This window comes from Rhincodon typus, chromosome 8 (assembly GCF_021869965.1).
Source record: "Rhincodon typus isolate 14 chromosome 8, sRhiTyp1.1, whole genome shotgun sequence".
NCBI lineage: Eukaryota > Metazoa > Chordata > Chondrichthyes > Orectolobiformes > Rhincodontidae > Rhincodon > Rhincodon typus.
The window spans coordinates 34,829,761-34,851,990 of NC_063339.1; the positions used below are offsets into that span (position 1 = coordinate 34,829,761).

The 22,230-nt window shown below is 41.5% G+C and overlaps 1 protein-coding gene across 5 annotated transcripts in view; it reads right to left on the reverse strand.

Annotated features, from left to right (window-relative positions):
- Positions 1 to 22,230, reverse strand: part of eml1 (EMAP like 1) — a 256,780-nt gene that overhangs the window by 153,978 nt on the left and 80,572 nt on the right. For 2 of the 5 annotated variants that reach the window (XM_048600149.1, XM_048600148.1), the window contains exon 1: positions 6,191 to 6,577. The exons of 2 other annotated variants lie outside the window; for them this stretch is intronic. In XM_048600149.1, coding sequence (XP_048456106.1) covers positions 6,191 to 6,257 — 67 coding nt within the window. In that variant the 5' untranslated portion in view covers positions 6,258 to 6,577. Of the gene's footprint in view, positions 1 to 6,190; positions 6,578 to 22,230 lie in introns of those variants that run through there. One more of the 5 variants, XM_048600145.1, reaches the window with a different exon arrangement.

Here is a 22,230-nt window from a genome sequence, read left to right on the forward strand (position 1 = left end):
GAAACCGATATTCATTTCAAGCCCACCGACTCCCACAGCTACCTAGAATACTCCTCCTCCCACCCACCTTCCTGCAAAAATGCTATCCCCTATTCCCAATTCCTTCGCCTCCGCCGCATCTGCTCCCAGGATGAGGCATTCCACTCCCGTACATCTCAGTTGTCCTCGTTTTTCAAGGACCGTAACTTCCCCGCCTCAGTGGTCGAGAAAGCCCTCAACCATGTTTCCCACATCTCCCGCAACTCATCCCTCACACCCCGTCCACGCAATAAGAACCAAAAAGAATCCCCCTCGTCCTCACGTACCACCCCACCAACCTCCAGATCCAACGCATCATCCTCTGACATTTCCGCCATCTGCAATCCGACCCCACCACCAAAGACATCTTTCCCTCCCCACCCTTATCTGCTTTCCGGAGGGACCACTCTCTCCGTGACTCCCTTGTCCGCTCCACACTCCCCTCCAGCCCCACCACACCCGACACTTTTCCCTGCAACCGCAGGAAGTGCTACACCTGCCCTCATACCTCCTCCCTCACCTCCATCCCAGGCCTCAAGAAGACTTTCCACATCAAGCAGATGTTCACCTGAACATCTGCCAATGTGTGGTATATTGCATCCGCTGTACCCGGTGTGGCTTCCTCTACATCGGGGAAACCAAGTGGAGGCTCGGGGACAGCTTTGCAGAACACCTACGCTCGGTTCGCAATAAACAACTGCACCTCCCAGTCGCGAACCATTTCAACTCCCCCTCCCATTCCTCAGACGACATGTCCATCCTGGGCCTCCTGCAGTGCCACAACGATGCCACCCGAAGGTTGCAGGAACAGCAACTCATATTCCACTTGGGAACCCTGCAGCCCAATGGTATCAATGTGGATTTCACAAGCTTCAAAATCTCCCCTCCCCCTACCGCATCCCAAAACCAGTCCAGCTCGTCCCCGCCTCCCTAACCTGTTCTTCCTCCCACCTATCCCCTCCTCCCACCTCAAGCCGCACCCCCATCTCCTACCGACTAACCTCATCCCGCCCCCTTGACCTGTCCGTCCTCCCTGGACTGACCTATCCCCTCCTTAACTCCCCACCTACACTCACCTTTGCTGGCTCCATCCCCGCCTCTTCGACCTGTTTGTTTCCTCTCCACCCATCCTCTCCTCTATCCATCTTCTATCCGCCCCCAACTCTCTCCCTATTTATTTCAGAACCCCCTTCCCCTCCCCCTTTTCTGATGAAGGGTCTAGGCCCGAAACGTCAGCCTTTCTGCTCCTATGATGCTGCTTGGCCTGCTGTGTTCATCCAGCCCTGCACCTTGTTGTCAATGGATGAGCTGGAAAAGCTTTAAGTACTCATTTAGCCTTCTGAAATTGCCAGTCATTATATGAGCACAGGCCTGTAGTCCTAACCTTCTGAAGGACATGGCTCCAGCAATGCAAACAAAAAAAGCAGACAATTTGTTTTCCTTAAAATGACAAGCAGCAATAAAAAAATACACCTGTTCTTATTATTGTTTGGAAAATATTCAAAACAGACACTGAGCAGCACTTGTATAGCCAGTCCCAATAATCCTATTTCCACATCTATAGTAAATCATGGAGAATTTACAACAAATTTGACAGATGTTCACTATACAGTAAATTTGATGGGCAGCAACCCTTTTTAGTTATGCCACAACTTCCTCCAACTGAATTTCAGGAAAAAAAGCAAGCTAAGCCCCATCATTAACTCCGGTAGATCACCACAGATTGCATTCCTCCTCAACTCAGTGACTTACTTGGCATGAACCAACTGTTGGAGTATGGCTCAATCTAGAGCTGAATCATACATCTGATGTGCTAAACATCACTGAAAACAGCCACTATTTTCTCTACAACCTCAATCAATCTCCACTGACCCCTAATCGACGCATACTTCTGGAATGAAATATTCAAACATCTTTCTTTCCATTATGCTCCATTCTCTACAAAGTCCACCTTAACCAAAATATCACTTCATTTCCTATCCTCTGATAGTTCTTATTTGTCTACCACAATTAAATTTGCTCCAACTCTCCCCCAGAGCATTAACCTCTTTGTCAAAACCTTTCACAGCTTTGCTCATCACAGACACTTTAACCTCTGAATCTTTAGTACATTTCCCCTTCCCTTCCCTTCCCTTAGCTTGGTGACAAAACCATCCACCTGGGTACCACTTCTTGAAACTCACATCATGCAACTAACTCACTTCATTTTCTTAGTTTGAAAGCATCCCAAGACCAACTTTTATGATCCATCAGATCTCAGTTTATATTCCCATTACCCTAATTCTAACAATTTATTATTTTTTATGGAATGTGAATGTCACTGAAGAACATTGGGATGATTTTTACATTAAATGGTAAAGTCAAGTTCTTAGCTGTTGGTGGAGTTGCTGCTGAAAGAACTGAGGCATTGGAAGCGTTAAAGTTTGCATTCTCATAGTAAATACATGTGAAAGCAGCTCAGCATTTAAAAGACCATGGACACGGCAGTAAATGATTTACTCCATGTCAATTAGTATTTTCAGCCAAAGCTCACACGAACAAAATCCAGTCTGCTTACATATTACTTTCAGACACTATATTTACTTTGACATGAATAACCGTGCAGCTAAATAGTGCAAGGAAGTACATTGTAACTTAGCTCCCATTGTCATAAATCTCTGCAACTGTAAAGTATGTGGCACTGTGTTTCTTTCAGTTCGATTTCATAACAGTGTACTCCACAGACTATTCCTGTCATGCATGCTGGGAACGGAATTACCCAACCAAGAAAAAGTTCCTTGAGTTATTCCATCTCAAAGCGCAACATAGTAAATTGAATCATTTGCCTGTTTATTTTTGTGCAGCATGTAGTTCTCTCATTCTTCAAAACCAAATATTCTGACAAAAAAGGCCGAAGCATTTTTTTCCACACAATTCCATGGCAACGTAAAGATAGCAGAACATCTATCTGGATTCTCAGTGTTTCATTTCAGCTATTGTAAGACAGAGAACTGAATTAGTAAAACTCTCAGTGTCTTCTACATAAAAGGTCAAAGTAAAACACTGCACTCAGCAATTACTCTCTACCTCTGATCTCTGTTGTTTATAATTGTAACACATCACCCCCACCAACCCACCCACGAGTGAAGGAGCTTCAATTCACTGGAATTGCTCATCCCATCCTTCATGTGTGTAAGGAATCACCAGAACAACTAAACATAAATGTGCTCCTGCTATGTAAACATTAGTCCAAATCTGGAAACTTACTCTTATTTATGCCATGCAACAAATTTATCAGTTTGTGAAGAATGGAAGTACTGTCACAATCATTTGTATATTTAATTTAAGAATTAAAGGCCCAGTTACTCTTATCATTCCAAGTTGATGATATTGTGATAGTTTATCTTTTTTTCACCTTCTGGGATATGTAATTGCTTTGAATCCACAATGCCTAGGATTTGTGGTGTAGATCTAAAAAGGTCTGAACGGAACAGAAACTATCTGATAAGATTCAATTCTGTGTAGCCTCGCCAGTCATAAGCAACTAGCTAACAAAGCGTTCCTTTTCTGTCATTATTAACAATCACTGTCAATGGGAGTTCTTCCAGACCTGTACGAACACACCTCCTAAACTCTGCCATAATCGTAACATATCCACAAGTCACAAACCAGATGTCCACCCAGTCCACAGATGTTCCTCCCACTCAGCTGGAGATCAGAGGAGTGCACTTCTCCCCATACCCTGCACCACCCACTCAATCCCACCCATTCCCCACCCATTGTGATTGTCAGCCTGACATTTGGGAATTAATAACCTAATTAATAACTCTGTTTTCTCTAAGGCCAGCATGTAATCAAATTGAGTGTACACCATGTGAAGAATATTTGTAAAACCGTATAATTTTCAGGTAGACTAATCATATGGTTATCTTTACTTACTTCATTTACTGTTCAACATGGGGTTTGAGTTGATTCTAATTACAGATTATGAACTGCATTCTAACTGTGTTAAAATCATGTCTGTTTGCACTGCCTCCCATGTAAATTTATTATTTCACAGCAACACAAACCCCCACAATCTTTACCTTCTTCAGTTTTCCTTTCTCATATAAACAACAGGATTTTATGACTCAAACTTGGCATCACTCAGTCACTTACTTTGTCTTCACAGTTTCTCTTTTCAGAGACCTGCAGTGCTTTAACAATCAAAAATGAATGGCTCCCAATGAAACACATGATGAAAAGACATCTTGACAGGTACATGGATTGGACCAAACGCAGGCAAATGGGACCAATTCAGTTTAGGGAACCTGGTCGGCATGGATAATTTGGGCCGAAGGGCCTGTTTCTGTGCTGTATACATTTATGACTCTATGACACCTACATTGTAGTTGTCAAGACAACTTTGGGAGGTACAGCACAAGGCAGTGTGTTGTTCTTTATTAACTCTCATCTCTAAAAGACCTGTTGAAAATTCACTTGTTTTCATGCAAAAGCTTTGTTTATAAAGCAACATGACTTTGTTTAAAACAATGCAAAGTAAAATAAGTGGAAAATTCAGAAAATGTATTGGCACACTCACAGAACTTATCTACATGGTTACTTCACTGATACCACCAATAGTGACAGGGGTTGCAGTAAACTGGCTGAAACAGATACTGCGGAGTGCTTCAACAGTTTCAAAGTTGGATCTCTGGAGTTCACCAATCCTGAGAGGCCACCCACTCACTGCAATTTTCACAACAGCCATTTCGTGACCTGTCTTGGTCAGAGCATGCACAATATTTCATTGGCATTAGAGCAGACAGATTCTGAAAAGGTAAGTTTTACAGTTTTGACAGCCCACAAGGGGCGGTGAGAAAATGGAACTCATTACAACAAATGCATTTATTGCGAAGATAGAAAAGCATTTACAGGTTATAATAGTAGAATTAAATGAGGGAAGAAGGTCAACTTTTGCATAAAAGTCACTGTGGAGTGGTGGGGTGTGATAGCCAGTCTCTTTGCTGCATATCCTGTGTATTACAATTTGGTTACCACTGCCAATCTGCTCTCTACTCTTTGATATTGTCTACCGACACATTCAACTCGGCCCCACCAAATCCTGCTAACCTTTCAGCTGACCAACAATGTCAAGTTTGGAATGCTGCTTTGGAATGACCATTCAGCAGTTCACCAGCTGAATTCAAATGAAACCCATGCCTCAAAATCATAGCCTCTTTGTTAAAATGGACAGTCACCCTCTGAACCATCCTGATCAGGAGCCTGAAAGAGACAGAATGTACTACACAGGGCCCTACCGCATGGGAAAAGGTTTGACCCACTGGAAATAATCACAATGAAAAACAAGGAATGAAGAAAACTGCAATCAAATAAAATGTTGCATAATACATTGCACAACAACAACTTGTATTCATTTAGCACCTTGAATGTAATAAAATGTCCCAAGAAGCACAACAAGGGAAAGTGCCATCACTTGAATCTTCCTTGAATAAAAGTATTATGTTGACTGTGAAACTTGGATTCAAGTCAAACACATAATTTAAGTACACAAAACAACTTTTTTTTTCAGATCAGAACCAGCTTTGGCTTGTACAAAATTCACACTGACCAACAATCAACTCATTTCACTGCACGGCACTTCTACTCTACTCAGATCTATTCTATTCAGACGAGATTACAACAAACACAATCTAATCGGCTGCACAAAAACAGAAGTTGCTGGAAAAGCTCAGCAGGTCTGCCAGCATCTGTGAAGAGAGAATCAGAGTTAACGTTTCAGGTCCGGTCAGAAGGAAGGGTCTTCATACCCCGAAACATTAACTCTGATTTTCTCTTCACAGATGCTACCAGACTTGCTGAGCTTTTCCAGCAACTTCTGTTTTTGTTCCTGATTTACAGCATCCGCGGTTCTTTCGGTTTTTAATCAGCTTGCACCACTGCAGATCTATGATGCAAATAAAATGATTTTAAGTTATGGGAAAGCCTAACAACTTTCCAGTTTTGAACACGAAAACGATTTCAAGCTGTAAGTGGCCCAGTTGGGAGAGCAGGCTAATCTGTGTTGCCTCCTTTTAAAGGGGCTGCCGTACCTTTAAAACACAGCACAGGGCTAGATCTAGATTCTCCTCTGGTTAGATCTGTCTCTACAAAAGGCCAACGGGCAGAAAAAAAGATCAGAATGTGTCTTTACCAGTGCAGAACTGAAGCAGCGAGGAGGTGTCGTAGAGGCTACTATAGCCTGAGAACCCGTCCTCCATCCTCAAGCCGAAGCCTCCTGTCTCTCCGTTACTTAGTTTACCCGCCACAGGAGCTGTCCCCCATTCACCATCCACTTTTCCGGAGGCTCCCTGCCAGTGTCAGTTACCATAGCAACCCATTCAATCAGTTTCTCTTCCCCGTTTTCCACGGCCTTTCCTTTATAAAATAAAAAAAATGTTTTCTTCCCCCCTCTGAATCTCTGCCCACTCAGAGACACAAACCCAGAGGTTTCCAGAGGAAGCCGCCCCGCAGCAAATCCCAATAAAAAAAGCTGAATGTTTCAGACAGCGAGGGAGAAGGATTGCCAAACTGTGTCTCTAGTTCCTGCCTGTCGGTAATCTTAGACCAGTAAAATCAGGACGAGCATCCTTTCAAAATACAGCCAGGAAAGCCCGGGCCAATAAGCTTGCAGCAGGCGAGCAGCTGCTGAACTCGGCGTGAAAATGGAACTGAGCTCAGGACTAGGGAGCAAGTTGCAAGAGGGAATCTGCAGGAATCTCCCAGCCACATTGATCAAGCGGCCATTTCCACCAGCTAACTGATATCTGCATGGAGCTCGTCCCAGCAGCAGGCACTTTTTTTTACCAGCTGATCGCAAACAGGTTTGGAAAAGCTGGCCTAGGCAAAGATGAAGGGAGGGGGCTTTATGTAGCTTCATCGACCACTGCTAAGGATCATTCTGGGGAATGCAGTGCTGGCTTTATGTATAAACTCGATGCAGCGTTAGCGAACTGTAAACCGAACACCTCCCGAAAAGGCCAGGACTTTTATTCTAAAATGTTTCCTAAATATTTCCATTCATTCAGCAGCAGGCCCTGCAATTTATTCGAAGACATTGCCTGGGGAATATTTGGACTGTGGCTGCTGCGATAGGATTTTTCTCAAGACATATAAAAAGTTTATTAAGTTTAGTTGTAGCTCATAATCGTTAAAAGCAATGGAAGCTACATTTCAGTGGATTTTTTTTCATTCTAATTCCCAAGTCGGTTCCTGCAAATTTGTCTCTAGCCTATTGCTTCTGTGTATACTTAAAAATAAACTCAGTAGGCAAAGCAGCTTTAATGTTTGGCAAGGTCACAAGAGAGGTAATGTTGGAGAATAATTCCCTGGAGGCCCAGTGAAGCAGCCTAGCGTGGAATAGCTGGTACATACGCCCCTGTTTGTAACGTTAGCCGTGTCTGCATCCCATGACCTTTTTTTTAAATTGCATCAAAAACTAACTCTGCTGAACTAAAATCGAGCAAATCTTTAAAATTAACTTTGCAGAATTCCAAGTGTCTTTCCCTACTTATAATTCTACCAGATGAATGAATATAGTAGGATGAAACAACAGATGAAATACAGTCCACAGGTCAGATGCAGAGTTTATATAAAACGAAAAAGAGTGGCTAAAGTAAACGTTGGCCCTTTAGAGCATGAGAAGGGGAATTTAGTTATGGGATATGATGAAATGGCCGAGGCATTGAACAGGTATTTTGTATCGGTCTTCACAGTGGAGGACACTAATAACATGTCAGTAATTGACAAAGAAACGAAGGTAGGTGAGGACCTGGAAACAATCATTATTACGGAAGAGGTAGTGTTGGGCAAGCTAATGGAGCTAAGGATTGATAAGTCTCCTGGCCCTGATGGAATGCATCCCAGAGTACTAAAAGAGATGGCGGGAGAAATAGCAGGTGCACTGGCGGTAATTTTCCAAAATTCGCTGGACTCTGGGGCAGTCCCAGCAGATTGGAAATCAGCAAATGTGGCGCCACTGTTTAAAAAGGGAAGTAGACAAAAGATGGGGAATTATAGACCGGTTAGCTTAACCTCTGTAGTGGGGAACATCCTTGAGCCTATTATCAAGGAAGAAATAGCAAGGCATCTTGATAGAAATTGTCCCGTTGGGCAGACACAGCATGGGTTCATGAAGGGCAGGTCATGCTTGACAAATCTTTTGGAATTCTACGAAGACATTACGAGCGAGGTGGACAATGGGGACCCAGTGGATGTGGTGTACCTAGATTTCCAAAAGGCCTTCGACAAGGTGCCGCACAAGAGGCTACTGCATAAGATAAGGATGCATGGCATTAAGGGTAAAGTATTAGCATGGATAGAGGATTGGTTGACTAACAGGAAGCAAAGAGTGGGGATATATGAATACTATTCTAGCTGGCAGTCAGTGACTAGTGGTGTGCCTCAGGGATCGGTGTTGGGACCGCAATTATTTACAATTTATATAGATGATTTGGAGTTGGGGACCACGTGTAGGGTGTCAAAGTTTGCAGATGACACTAAAATGAGTGGCAGAGCAAAGTGTGCAGAGGACTGTGAACCTTTGCAGAGGAACATAGATACATTGAGTAAATGGGCAAAGGTCTGGCAGATGGAATACAATGTAAATAAATGTGAAGTCATACATTTTGGTAGGAGTAATAGTAAAAAGGATTATTACTTGAATGGTAAAAAGTTGCAGCATGCTGCTATGCAGAGGGACCTGGGTGTCCTTGTGCATGAATCACAGAAGGTAGGTCTGCAGGTACAACAAGTAATTAGGAAGGCAAATGGAATTTTGTCCTTCATTGCTAAAGGGATTGAAATTAAAAGCAGAGAGGTTATGTTGCAGCTGTACAAGGTGCTGGTGAGGCCATACCTGGAGTACTGTGTGCAGTTTTGGTCTCCTTACTTGAGAAAGAATGTATTGGCACTGGAGGGGGTGCAAAGGAGGTTCACTAGGTTGATTCCGGAGTTGAGGGGGTTGGTTTATGAGGAGAGACTGAGTAGATTGGGATTATATTCATTGGAATTCAGAAGATTGAGGGGGGATCTTATAGAAACATATAAAATTATGAAGGGAATAGATAAGATAGAAGTAGAGAGGATGTTTCCACTGGCAGGTGAAGCTAGGACAAGAGGGCATAGCCTCAAGATTAGAGGGAGCAGATTTAGGACTGAATTGAGAAGGAATTTCTTCACCCAGAGGGTTGTTAATCTATGGAATTCCTTGCCCAGTGAAGTAGTTGATGCTCCTTCAGTAAATGTTTTTAAAAAAAAGATAGATTTTTTTTGAACAATAAAGGAAGTAAGGGATACAGTGAGAACGTGGCTAAGTGGATCTGAGTCCACGAAAAGATCAGCCATGATCTTATTGAATGGCGGAGCAGGCTCGAAGGGCCAGACGGCCTACTCCTGCTCCTAGTTCTTATGTTCTTATGTTTTAAGTAAAAGTTTGGTTTTGTTAGAAAGCTAATGCTTGGAGAGTACAGTGTTCTTTTAAATTTAATCATATTGGACTTGAAATGTTAACTCTGTTTCTCTCTCCACAAATGCTGTCAGACCTGCTGAGTTTTTCCAACACTTTCTGTTCTTTGTACGTTAATTTATAATGATACCTGTTTGATTAGATAGCCATGAACACAGGCAAAATATCAACAAAGGATAATGTTTAACTGAAATAATTCAAAATATGAACAGATATTCCTGTGACACAAAGCAGAATCAATGCATACCAATACTGTGGGACCACATTATGTTAAAGTCAGTCTGCTTCTTTGGTACATGCAGAAATAAAGACCTGCATTTATATGGAATATTTCACAGGAAGCCCCAAAGCTCTTTGTCAATGAAGAACTTTTGAAATGTAATGTAATGTTGTAATGTAAGAACATTGCTTATGTTTGTGTTACCACTGATCAAATTTCATTCTCTTGTTAGCAGATAATAGGCCCTGTAGGTCTGCTCTCTAACAGTTTCACTTATTCTTTGAGTACCTGGCACTCCAAGCACTTGCATCCTTTCATATTCCAGACAGTTGATAAATTCTCCTTGACTACTCTAAGAGGTTGCTGAGGAAGTGATTTTTTTTTATGACTCACTCTGCACTTACTCCGATCATAACACCTGAAATCAAACTGGCCAGCCCAACATAGATATGGGCTTCTTTGAAAAAAGTGACTCTCATCAGAAAAATAGAGTCTAAAAACAAACAAATCTCAATTTTGTCCCCATGACTTCTCTGGAATTTGAATAATTATATGAATTACAGCCATATATTTGTTAGGGCTATGATAAAGTAAAACATATGCAATTTCCCCATACATAATCAGTGGAACGGTAGTTCTACCTGAAGCACTATAAATCTAGAGAGAATAATGAAATAGAATAGATCAGAAAGACAAGAAAAACTCCTGATGGTCTGTTAATAAAATACCACAGCATATCTGAAGTAAGTTGGATGAAATCACACTGTAGGATATGATGCAAGCCCACATGGGTGGCTGCAATGATCAAGTCATCCTTATATGTTGTGATGGATCAAACATTGAGTAGTTGTATATCTCGTCACTGGAAGAACAGCATTGTTGAACACAATTAGGCTGATGCCAGTGCAGATCAGGATGGAGCATTGCATTATTGTGGGTGTCATGTTCAAATAATATCTTTAATGTGCATTGTTCAAACAGACACAAAAAACACCATGGCACCAGTCACACAGCAAGCAATTCATTTGATATCTTGTCAATGTTTCTTTCAATTGACATCACCAATTACAGATTAACTGGTCATTGTTTCATTTTCTGTTTGTCGAACCTTGTCGCACACAGATTGGAAGCAACATTTGACTTCATAACAATGACTGCCACATTCTCAGATACCACCGCCGCTAGCATGTGGTAGTCTGATTTGGGTAGCTCAAGCCAACAATCTTCCTTTCTCTGTGCTGGGTCTAGGAGTTGTCTAAGTATCAATAGTACAGGATAGACTTCAAGTGAATCTAAACAGAAGCTGCACTTGGCTGGGAATTTAGTATGGGGGATGGCACAGTTGAAAAATTAGGGGTTTCCCATTTAAGACTGAGATATTTTTCTCTCAGGGAATCCTCATCGCCAGAGAGCATTGACTACATTAAAGGCTGAAGTTAGGCAAAATTTTAATCAACAGGGGAGTCTAGTGTTATGAGGTGTGGCCCAGGCAGGAAAATGGAAAAGGCCACAATCAGATCAGCCATAATATTATTGGATGGTGAAACAAGCTCAAAATGCTGAAAAGCCTACTCCTGCTTTCTGTTTTCTTATGTTCTTCATTAACAATGTAGTTTATTGTATAATAGCAACATTACAGTTTACATTAGTAATTATGGCTGATTAGTAAGGACTCTTGGGAGCAGTAGAGAATACATTTGCTCACTTTGTCTACTTGTGCAGAACTCCTCTGTCTCCACCCAAACATTGTATAATGTCACCACATTGTAACAAGAACATTAAGTCCTTCAGAACCATTACTTCATACACAGTGACAACACAAGCAGCAATCCATTAGTCGTGAAGCACTCAAACCATTAAAAACATTGTATAAATGTAAAATAAAGTAATAATAAAGAACAAACACAATTACAGCACAGGAACAAGCCCTTTGGCCCTCCAAGCCTGCACTGACATGCTGCCCATCACAACTAAAACCCTCTACCCTTCTGGGGACCATATCTCTCTAATCCCATCCTATTCATATATTTGTCAAGATGCCCTTTAAAAGTCACTATCGTATCTGCTTCCACTACCTCCCCCAGCAGCGAGTTCCAGGCACCCGCCACCCTCTGTGTAAAAAAAATTGCCTCTTACATCACCTTTGATCCTTGCCCCTTGAACCTTAAACCTATGGCTCCAAATAACTGACACTTCCACTCTGAGAGAAAGCTTCTGACTGTCCACTCTGTCCATGCCCTTCGTAATCTTGTAGACCTCTATCACGTCGCCCCTCAATCTGCATCGTTCCAGTGAGAACAATCCAAGTTTCTCCAACCTCTCCTCATAGCTAATGCTCTCATACCAGGCAACACCCTGGTAAATCTTTTCTGTACCCTCTCCAAAGCCACCACATCCTTCTGGTAGTGTGGCAACCAGAATTGATCGCAATATTCCAAATGCGGCCTAACTAAGGTTCTATAAAGCTGCAATATTACCTGACAATTATTAAACTCAATGCCACGGCCGATGAAGGCAAGCATGCCATATGCCTTGTTGCAATTGCAAGAACCTGGATTTTAAGAAAAATCAAACAATTTTAAATGTGTTGCAGAAGTTGAATTTAGATTTCTAACATTACCAGGAGCTGACTTTAAACTGTACTGAACCACTGAAAATCTTCAGGTTTGTGCTGAATTTGCTGATCTCATGGAAAGCCCAAGGGGGACTGTGATAGACATTACCATCACTGCATTAGAAACTGACTGTTACACACATCCCTATTCTTTATCAACCTCTTATGAAAGTATGCATGTGTGGACATTGATTGAGTACAAAATACCACTCAAATTTATTGCCCATAAAATAATCTGTTAGCAATCAATCTCTTTTCAAACATGGGAAAGGCAATGCAAAAGATGGCACGTTGAATTGTATCCCAGGAAAAATTGAATGAAAAGCTGGGTAACACTGAAAACCTAATGTGTTGTCAGCAATTCCATTGCAAGGATTACCCAAATTGCATTGTCAATGCAAGGAAAGAAAATGTATTCCTTTATGTAATCTCACTGTTAGACACAGAAAGCTATAGTTTCCATATTTTTGACTCACGGCCTAATTAGTTAACTCACTGTGAAGTTTTACAGACAAGAGAACAATCTTTCAGGAACAGGATGTAAAAAAACAAAATAATTGATAGAAGGAAATCCAGTTTACTCTGCAGACGTACACTGTTACATCCTGCTGCTGACCCAGGCCAATCTAATTTTACACAGCAGTGTTTATTTGTTGATGAATGGAATCATTACCTGCACACATTTACTTTTTATGGCTTTCTTTAAATTTAGTATTTGTTTGTTTTGCTCAAGCTCCTCTTTTGCACTTTCAGAATGTTGCCCATTTAAGCTGCCATCTCTTTCTCATTATTACTGAAATCCTAACACAAATATTCTTTCCCTCCATGCTTCACAGATTATGCTACTATAGGTCCCTGATTTTGTGGGGAGGATGAGAATGGCTAAAGCATACAGTAAAGCTAGAGGTGCAGAAGTTTTGCTAATCTTAAAGGCAGAATCTCATTCATATCTTCTGGCTCTGCCTTCTGCCCAGCAGACCAGCAAACGGGAAACAATGATTCTGGAGGAAATTCTCTGGCCGGTGGGAGAAGGCAATAGGCTGATCCACAAAGAAGAGCACGTAGAGAGTGGGGCATGTCCTCTTCCTCATTGCTCGCAGGAAGTGCAAACGAACTGGAAAATGCCAGTTGACCTTTGACAATGAGTGTTAAAGACCATTAAGCTATTTGAAATGGTTACCCACCTGATAGAGTGGAATGGGTGGAACTGGGACTAGAACATGTTGTGAAATTCCCCATCCACCCGACTGGGTCTGCCCCCATTGGCATCTAAACATTCAGCCCTGAAAACTGACACTCATGTTAAGTTGTAAAATAACTTTTCCCCATTTTAATGTATTGCTATGATTCCCAGAAGGGACAATGCTTCTATATTTCCTTTTAAAGATATTTTTCATTAACCGGTTCAGGCATGTTATGATAAATTTATGGAGCAGTTGGGTCTTGAATTTGAGCCCTCTATCTGTCCCTTTTATACTTGTTATGCTGAATTCAGGGGGTAGCAGAATAGGTTAGATTTTCATTTTTGTGGACCTTCACTCAAATCTAACCTGTGTTGTGTATCAGCAGTAAGAGTTCAATGTAATATTAGTTTGGATAACCTCAGTCCAGTTCCTCGTGGGTAATGAATTGACAAGCTGTCACTAATTGGCAAGTTCACTTAGAGAGGACTATGGTAAATAGATAAAATGCCTTTCTGGAACAGCTGTTCGGATGAACTACAAATGTGGCTCCTGAGGTGAAGGAGTTTGTTATCCAATATTCACCCTAATGAATGCAAAAAGTTAACAGGAAACTTACTGAGTCTGTCTTTGTTTTCTCAAAGAGCAGCAGTGGTTTAAAATTAAGCTGAAAAGAAATTCTCAGATCCCCTTTACGATTTTTGTTACAGCATTAAGACTATGTCGACAGAGTAAACACAAGTGAATTTCACCGTATAAGGATGTAAATTGATTTAGAAATAGCTGCTGTTTGGAATGACCAGGTAAAATGATGTTACTGCCATATTTGATCTCTATTACATGGCAAAGATTTTAATAAAATGAGAAGCTGGACGGGTGTTCAGTTTCACATCATCTTTTAGCATTCGCTCCCTGTTTGTACTAGAGATTAAGTACTCAAAGCACAATGGCACCCTGTGAATAAATGAAAGATTTTCCCACAGTCTGAAGTCAGGTGCTAGGTCCCACAGGATAGTAACCATTGCTCCACTATTGTTCTTTTCTCCCTCTGCTGGAAGCTGGCCAGTCTCCTGAGAGGAACGAAGCTTGAAACATTATGCTTCAGAGCCCATGCCTGTCAGATTTAACTACTCAAGTTAGCAAGACGAAACGTCGCAAGTGATATCTATTAGGGCGCTGAAACATGAACTGCTGGCCGGCCGTGAGTTTTGTTATAGACAGTCTGGTATTAAGATAATGACCATACATTATTTTAAGTCCGAAAAGGGTATAGAATTCCATCCAGGTTGATGTTCCTATGATGCTGCTTGGCCTGCTGTGTTCATCCAGCCCTGCACCTTGTTGTCTCGGATTCTCCAGCATCTGCAGTTCCTACTATCTCTGATGTTACATTAAGTCACTTTGGCAGAGATTCACTGGACATCAATTTCCTAAACAAATCTTCTTCCTATGTGCTGAGATTTAAGCTCAGAGAGATAAAGGAAACAGATCATGGGCTACCCGGCAGCGAAGAAAATGTAGAAAGTGCTGTCACATGCCAGTCAGCGCTGACACTTGCTTGGTCTCAGATGTAGGTCGGAATGTGGAAGGAAATTAATGCACAAACATTGGGAAAATGAACGAAGAACTTGGATTAGAAACGGTACAGGATGAGTCGTGTTCAGTTCCGCGACTCTCTCCGGTGGCCCTTTGTAGAGGTTACGGATGAATAGCGGGTCAGAACAGAATAGCATCTGTCTCAGGTGTGATTATCTTCATGGTAGCGTTGTAAATTCACAATCACTGCCTTTGCTCACGTAAGGAGGGGCTGCTGCTTAGACAAAGTATCAGGGAGCGCTCCGTATCCATGAAACCATACCCATTCACAAGTCAGGAGAAGACAAAAGGTATATTGAGTGAGATTATCCATGTAGATAAGGAGGAATAATGAGGATGTGGATAATGACGGTGGCTATGTGCATATTAAAAAGTGATTCCATCCAAATAATGAGCGGGGGAAATCTTTGAATATTCAAGAGTGGATCCCTGTAAACAATGTGCGAATGTCTTTGAACAATGACACAACAGTGTGTCACCATTGGCAAATTGAATTTTGCCTTGTGCTGATTTTTTTTTAAACTTACAAGGATCCGTTTTAGGATCAGGTCCAAAGCAGTTAACTCTTTATCACACAAGGGTTCTCCGAACTAGGGAGACCACAGAATCGATTTCAGATATCATGGTGATGGTTCTGTTTAATCTTACAAGATGTAGTAGTTTTAAAACAATGGAAAGATTTCAGCAGGTGAGCCAAACGAACTCGTTACATCATTGATAAATATTTAGATCAACAACAAACATAGCCTTCTTTGTCTTCACTCCCGGTTGTTAAAACACTTAGTGTGATTAATTACATCATTGAAAGTATATTGCCTAAACACTGACTTAAGGCAGGTGACAAGGAAGATATAAGAGTGATCTGTATACCAACTAGGCAACAGGAACCTTTCAGAGATAGTAGGAACTGCAGATGCTGGAGAATCTGAGATAACAAGGTGTAGAGCTGGATGAACACAGCAGGCCAAGCAGCATTTCAGGAGCAGGAAGGCTGACGTTTCGGGCCTAGACCCTTCTTCAGAAAAAGGAACCTTTTTTTGGTTGTGAAGGATCCTGAACAGTTTAGCTTGAGAAGGATGGTTGAGTTAAGCAACATTCAAAGCTTAAATAAACTGCATGTTTATTCTTTTTCCAAACCAATCAACAGAGAAATTCATTGTAAAAACATTGTACATACACCGTTCATTATATATTTTGTAAAAATAAATCAGTTAATGGTTTGCGTCCTTGTCCTATCATAGTAAAACGTTGTTCCAGTCTGTGTTCCGCATAGCATTATGTTGAAGTTACAGCATGGAAACATACCATTACTTATACTCAACGTTATCCTCATTTAACTGTTCTTCATCCAAACCTATTAGCATATCCTTCTGTTAATTTCTTCCTCATGGACTAATCTAGCTTCATCTTAATCCCATTTTATGCTATCGAGAAGGAAATTCAAATGGCAGGGCATTTCAAAAACTGTTTGCATTTTATGTTCTTTCAACACAAAAACATTTCAATGCATTTCACAGAAACTTAATCAGATGATAAACAAATGTTGAATCTAAGTCAATACAATGATGAAAAATCAGGACATTAAAGGAGCTCATGAGAACTGGCTGAGCAAACTGTTTAAGGCAAGAATTATAGAGGATAGGATCTAGACAGCTGAAGGTATTGGTGGGTATAGAGAGGGTGAATCGTGAGAGGTAGGATTGAAAGGAGTGCTTATCTCCTGTGCTGTGGGAGGTTTTAAAGCACATACTAAAAGAAAAGGTAGAAAGGCATAAAGGTTTAGAAGGGATTCCAGAATTTAGGCCAATAGTACAGCCACCAATGGTGGAAAAGTTTACACCCAAAAGGTCAGAATTAAATGGTAATAAAATTGGAGATTTGTAGGGCTGGACATGATTACTGAGGTAGGAAAGGGTGAGCCCATGAACAAGTTGAAAACAAAGATGACAATTTTTAAATGGACTTGGAGCCAGTGACCACACAGTTGATGAGTAAATTGAACTTTGAGCAATTATGGACATGAGCAGCAGAGATTTGGATGATCTCAAATATAGAGAGAGTATAGAATATGGGGAGCCCTCCAGGAGTGTGTTGGAAAGCTCGTGTCTAAATGTAACAACGGAGTGGATGAGGGATGCTTAAAACAGTGACTGCGCTTCAGAGGTATCGAGTTGGCTGTATAGCATATCCTGAGGTTTTGGAAAGGTGCCATATAAAATCAAAGGCTGAATCTTATTGTTTTGGGTAAGTCTGAGTTGATTCAAGTTTATTAGAAGTTTTTAGCCTAACAGGTTCTTGCGCCACATCTTACCAAATGTTATGCATCAAATACCGACCTCACCCATTGACATCTCTCATATCTGATTCCGGCCACATCGTACCATATGCTATTTACAGAACAACCCCACCACCAGTGGATATCCTGGAATTCATCACCATCCCTTGTACCCACACCATCTATAAAAGCCCACTGTGCACCTGGACAAGACCTGAGAGTCTAGAGCTGCTTGCCATTGTTTCTGACATTTTGCCCCATATGCCATGACTGTGGCAATTGGCATCCGCTGGTCTGAGGTTGCCACCCAGGCGACTGAAGTCTCAGCTATCTGGAGGAATGCCCACTACTGTAGGAAGAAAATCAATGACCTTCTCCAGCATAAATGCTACCGTCTTATCTCTGATTCCTTACATTTACTCTGTCTCTGCCATTGTAACCATCTCCCATCACTCTCACTAATATCTGCAAAATCTTCCCCTCACTTGCTGTCATCCAACCAAACCTGATACTGTGAACCATAAGCTCATAAGAAATAGGAACAAGAGCAGGCCATTTGGCCCCTTGGCTCCACCATTCAATAGGATCATGGCTGACATTCCTCATGTCTACTTGTTTGACTTTTTCCTTATAACTCTTAATTATTCTACTGATCGAGAATCTATCTATCTATCTCAGCCTTAAATATACACAAGCACTCTTCCCCACAGCTCTCTGTGGGAAGGTGTTTCAAAACCTGTGAACCCTCTGAGAGAAGAAACTCCTCCCCTTTCATGAAGGCATGTTGACACTGCTTGATTAGATTATGATTTCCAAATGTTCTGCTAATACTTCCTTAGTAATTGATTTCAATCATTTTCTAAAATTAGATGTTAGGCTAACTGGCCTATAGTAACTCACTTTATGCCTCTCCCCTTTTTGAATGGAGGTAACACATTGGCAGTTTTCCAATCCTCTGGTACTTCTCCAGAATCCAAAAATAGAAAATAGAACCAATGCATCTACTATCACTGTAGGTACCTCTTTTAGGATCCTAGGATGCAAGCCAGCAGGGCCAGGGGCCTTATCTGCCTTCAGCTCCATTAGTTTGTCTAGTACTACTTCACTAGTGATGGGATGGTACTTAATTCCTCCCCATATTCTTTAGTATTAATGGGATGTTCAAAATGTCTTCCACAGTGAAGACTGATACCAACTATCTGTGTAACTCCTCTGCCATTTCATTGTTCCCCAACACCATCTCCCCAGATTCATTTTGTAAGGGGCCCGTGTTCACTTTGACCTCTCTTTTTATAATTTTAAAGAAGGTCTTAGTGACAGTTTTTATATTCCTTGCTAGTTTGCCCTCCTGGTTTATTTTCCCTCTCTTTATTATGTTTTTAGTTCTCCTTTGCTGGATTCTGAATTTATCCCAGTTTTTGGGGCTATCACCACCTGCATGCTCTCAGCGCTGCCTATTCACTTGCTCAGGATACCTCTACACCTGCACCAAAAGTAACACAAAAAGCGCCACACACTTTCATCTCCCTTAATACCTGCATCTCTCTGATTCCAGGAGGAAAGTGACACTCAATAGGGCAGAAAAATGCAAGATGTGTGAAAGGCCACCTGCCATTCAGCTCCTTGCTCCTTATGTGGAAACTAGTCTGACTGTGTCTAAGCCACTGGACTGATTGTGAAGGCTGCCCCTAACTTACTGTGCCAGGACCCCTGACTCCCTTGATATGAATGTGCACAATGACAGCAAGTGAAGATCAAGGAGATACAGTCTAATGCAATCCATAATTAAAACCAAAAGAACTGCGGATGCTGTAAATCAGGAACAAAAACAAAGTTGCTGGAAAAGTTCAGCAGGTCTGGCAGCATCTGTGAAGGAGAAAACAGAGTTAACATTTCGGGTCCGGTGACCCTTCCTCAGAACTGGGGAAGGGTTCTGAGGAAGGGTCACCGGACCTGAAACGTTAACTCTGTTTTCTCCTTCACAGATGCTGCCAGACCTGCTGAGCTTTTCCAGCAACTCTGTTTTTAGTCCAATCCATAAGCTGGGTGTATGTCTCTGAGCATACACTGCCCTTGCTGCACCAATCATAATTGTTGGTGCAGCCTGGATTCAGTATAAAAGTGCAGAAGCATCCTGTGCATCGATCAGAGAAATGCCAAGAGACCTGTTAGACACTGGCACATAGCAGATACCAATGTCCATGGATATGGGGCAGGGGGTTTGTGTGGCTGGTGCCCACGAACCCTACCCTAAGATGTCCAACATGGTGGTCATTCAGAGCAATCAGTGAGCTGCAGTCACGAGGTACCCACTCTGACTTCCATGATGAGAATTCTTGACATCTTGCTTGTTCGGTGAGTTTAAGAATAGGAAGCTGAATATTAGTGAGACAAGTTGGGCTGACAATTAAGTATTTAACAAGCAATAATTCCTCTTAATTGATAGCTTGCAACTGCCTAGCAAGAGACTTGTCAGGTCACTCTTGAAAAGCATAAAAGATGGCATGAGTTGCTCCCCATGTCGAAACAGGCCTCACTGGACTTCTCATCTGATTCTGCCACAAATTGCACCATGGACCACGTTGTTCAGGCCCTGGTAAGATTCCAACGCAAGACTCATGCTGCAGTTATACAAAATCCTGGTTCGACCTTACTTGGAGCACTGTGAACAGACTGGGCATCAGACCTTCGGAAGGATATATTGACTTTACAGACAATAAAATGTAAGTTTAGAAGAATGATGCCTGGGCTTCAGGGATTAAGTTATGAGGAGAGGTTACACAAATTAGGCCTGTTTTCTCCTGAGTATATAGGGTTAAGGGTTGATCTGATCAAGATCTTCAAGATGTTAACAGGAACTGACAGGGTAGATAAAGATAAACTATTTCCACTTGTTCGAGATTCTCTAACTAAGGAGCATAGTCTGAGAATTAGGGTCAGACCATTCAGGAGAGATGTTAGGAAGCACTTCTACACACAAAGAGCTGCAAAGGTTTGAAACTCTCTTTCAGAAATGATAGTTGATGTTAGATCAATTGTTAATTTTAAATCTGAGATAGATTTTTGTTAAGCAAAATATATTAAGGGATATGGGTCAAAGGCTGCAATATGGAGTTAGGCCACAGATCAGCCATAATCTCATTGAATGGTGCGACAGGCTTGAGGGCTGAATGGCCTACTCCTGTTCCTATGTTCCTTTCTTTTCATCTTCCCATAATTATTCCATTATCCTTCCCATCACCAATGCTCAAACGACTGTCTTATCACTCACTGGACTGGGTTCACCTTAATTTTTAAAAGGCACTATTTCCTTTTCCAATACCGTGTTTTATACTTGTGAATGTACCTCCACTATTTTCCCCAATTCCTTTTAAAATGTGTAGATGCAATCTATCCAGACTCTTGTCTTCTCCAAGTTTAAGTTTATCGATTATCATATCACCAACATCCATTCCCTTACACTGTGTTACTGTCTATCTTAAAATGCCATTACATCCACTATGATCTCTTCTACTAGTATCTCCTGGATAAATACCTAGGCCAAGTAATTGCTCAATATATCCACCATTTTGCAGTCATTACCTGTGAGTTTATCATGTGCATTCCTTAGTGACTATATCCCTATCCTGAAACTTATTAATGTGGCTTAAGAATATTTCACTATTTAACCGGTGGAGCCAGGTGGCAAGGTGGTGCCAAGTGTTCCAGTGAGTCGTTGAGAGAAACATTTAACCTAGATCTTCCAGTTGCTGGATCATCAGAGACGGGATGTGTGACCCAAGGTAGGCATTTGCACCCTGTGGGAGTCCCAACACACAAACTCCAGGGGAACTGGTTGGGACATTTGGAAAGTCCGAGCAGCTGAGGCCACTCCAAGAAGGTCTCCAACTCTGATTCAGGAAACTTTGTACAGTTCTGATTTACTTACCTGGATTGTGAGTAACTAAATAATCGATCCTTTCCTCTTGCCCATTCCCTTGAGCCCATGATTAAGCCTGCCTCCATACCCCCAATGATCTGACCCAACTACCCACCTCACCACACTGGCACCCTACTTCATGCAGTCACTTACCTCACTCATCCTAACCACTTAGATTCCTACACATTCTCCTATCCACTCATTCACTCACACCTGAAAACCTATCAAAATGTTACAAGACTTATCCAGCATTAGTGAAAGAATATTTAACAGAATACGGTAACTAGTGCTGTAAAAAGCTGTTTTGCTAAAACTGTCAGAAATTCACAACTTGAGGTCTGTGTTGGCATAAGGGACATGCAGTATAAATTCCATGGATGGTTCATGGATGGGTGGATCTGAAATGAAACACCAATATAGCTGTGGGTGTTGGTTTCCCGCAAGTTCGCTACCGTTGTAATTCAAAAGTACTTCATTGTGTGATGTACTCTGAGGTACATTTGTCTGCATAACCAAGGAATCACGTAAATGCAAGTTTTTTTTTCAGAATGATACTAAGTTATGAGGTACAGTAAATTGTTTGGTAGGGAACAGGTTTGTACAAAAGGACAAAGAGACTGGACGAAAATTGATAAATGAAATTCAATGTGATAAAGAATGATGTTTGGTTCTAGGAATACTTTCTTGATATTGAAAGAGTGTTTCTGTGGAGAAGGGAAAGAATTTAGGTGTCCATTTTACAAAAGTCACTAAAATCTAGTGCACAAGAACAGAACGTAATTATAAAGGTTAAATGACATCTTGACATTTACTCCAGGGGGTTGGAAATCAAGAGTTTAAAGAATGTGCAGTACACAGCCCATGGAGTATAATAGTTCAGTTGTGGCAACTACACGTCAGGACTGGAGACAGGATAAATTCAC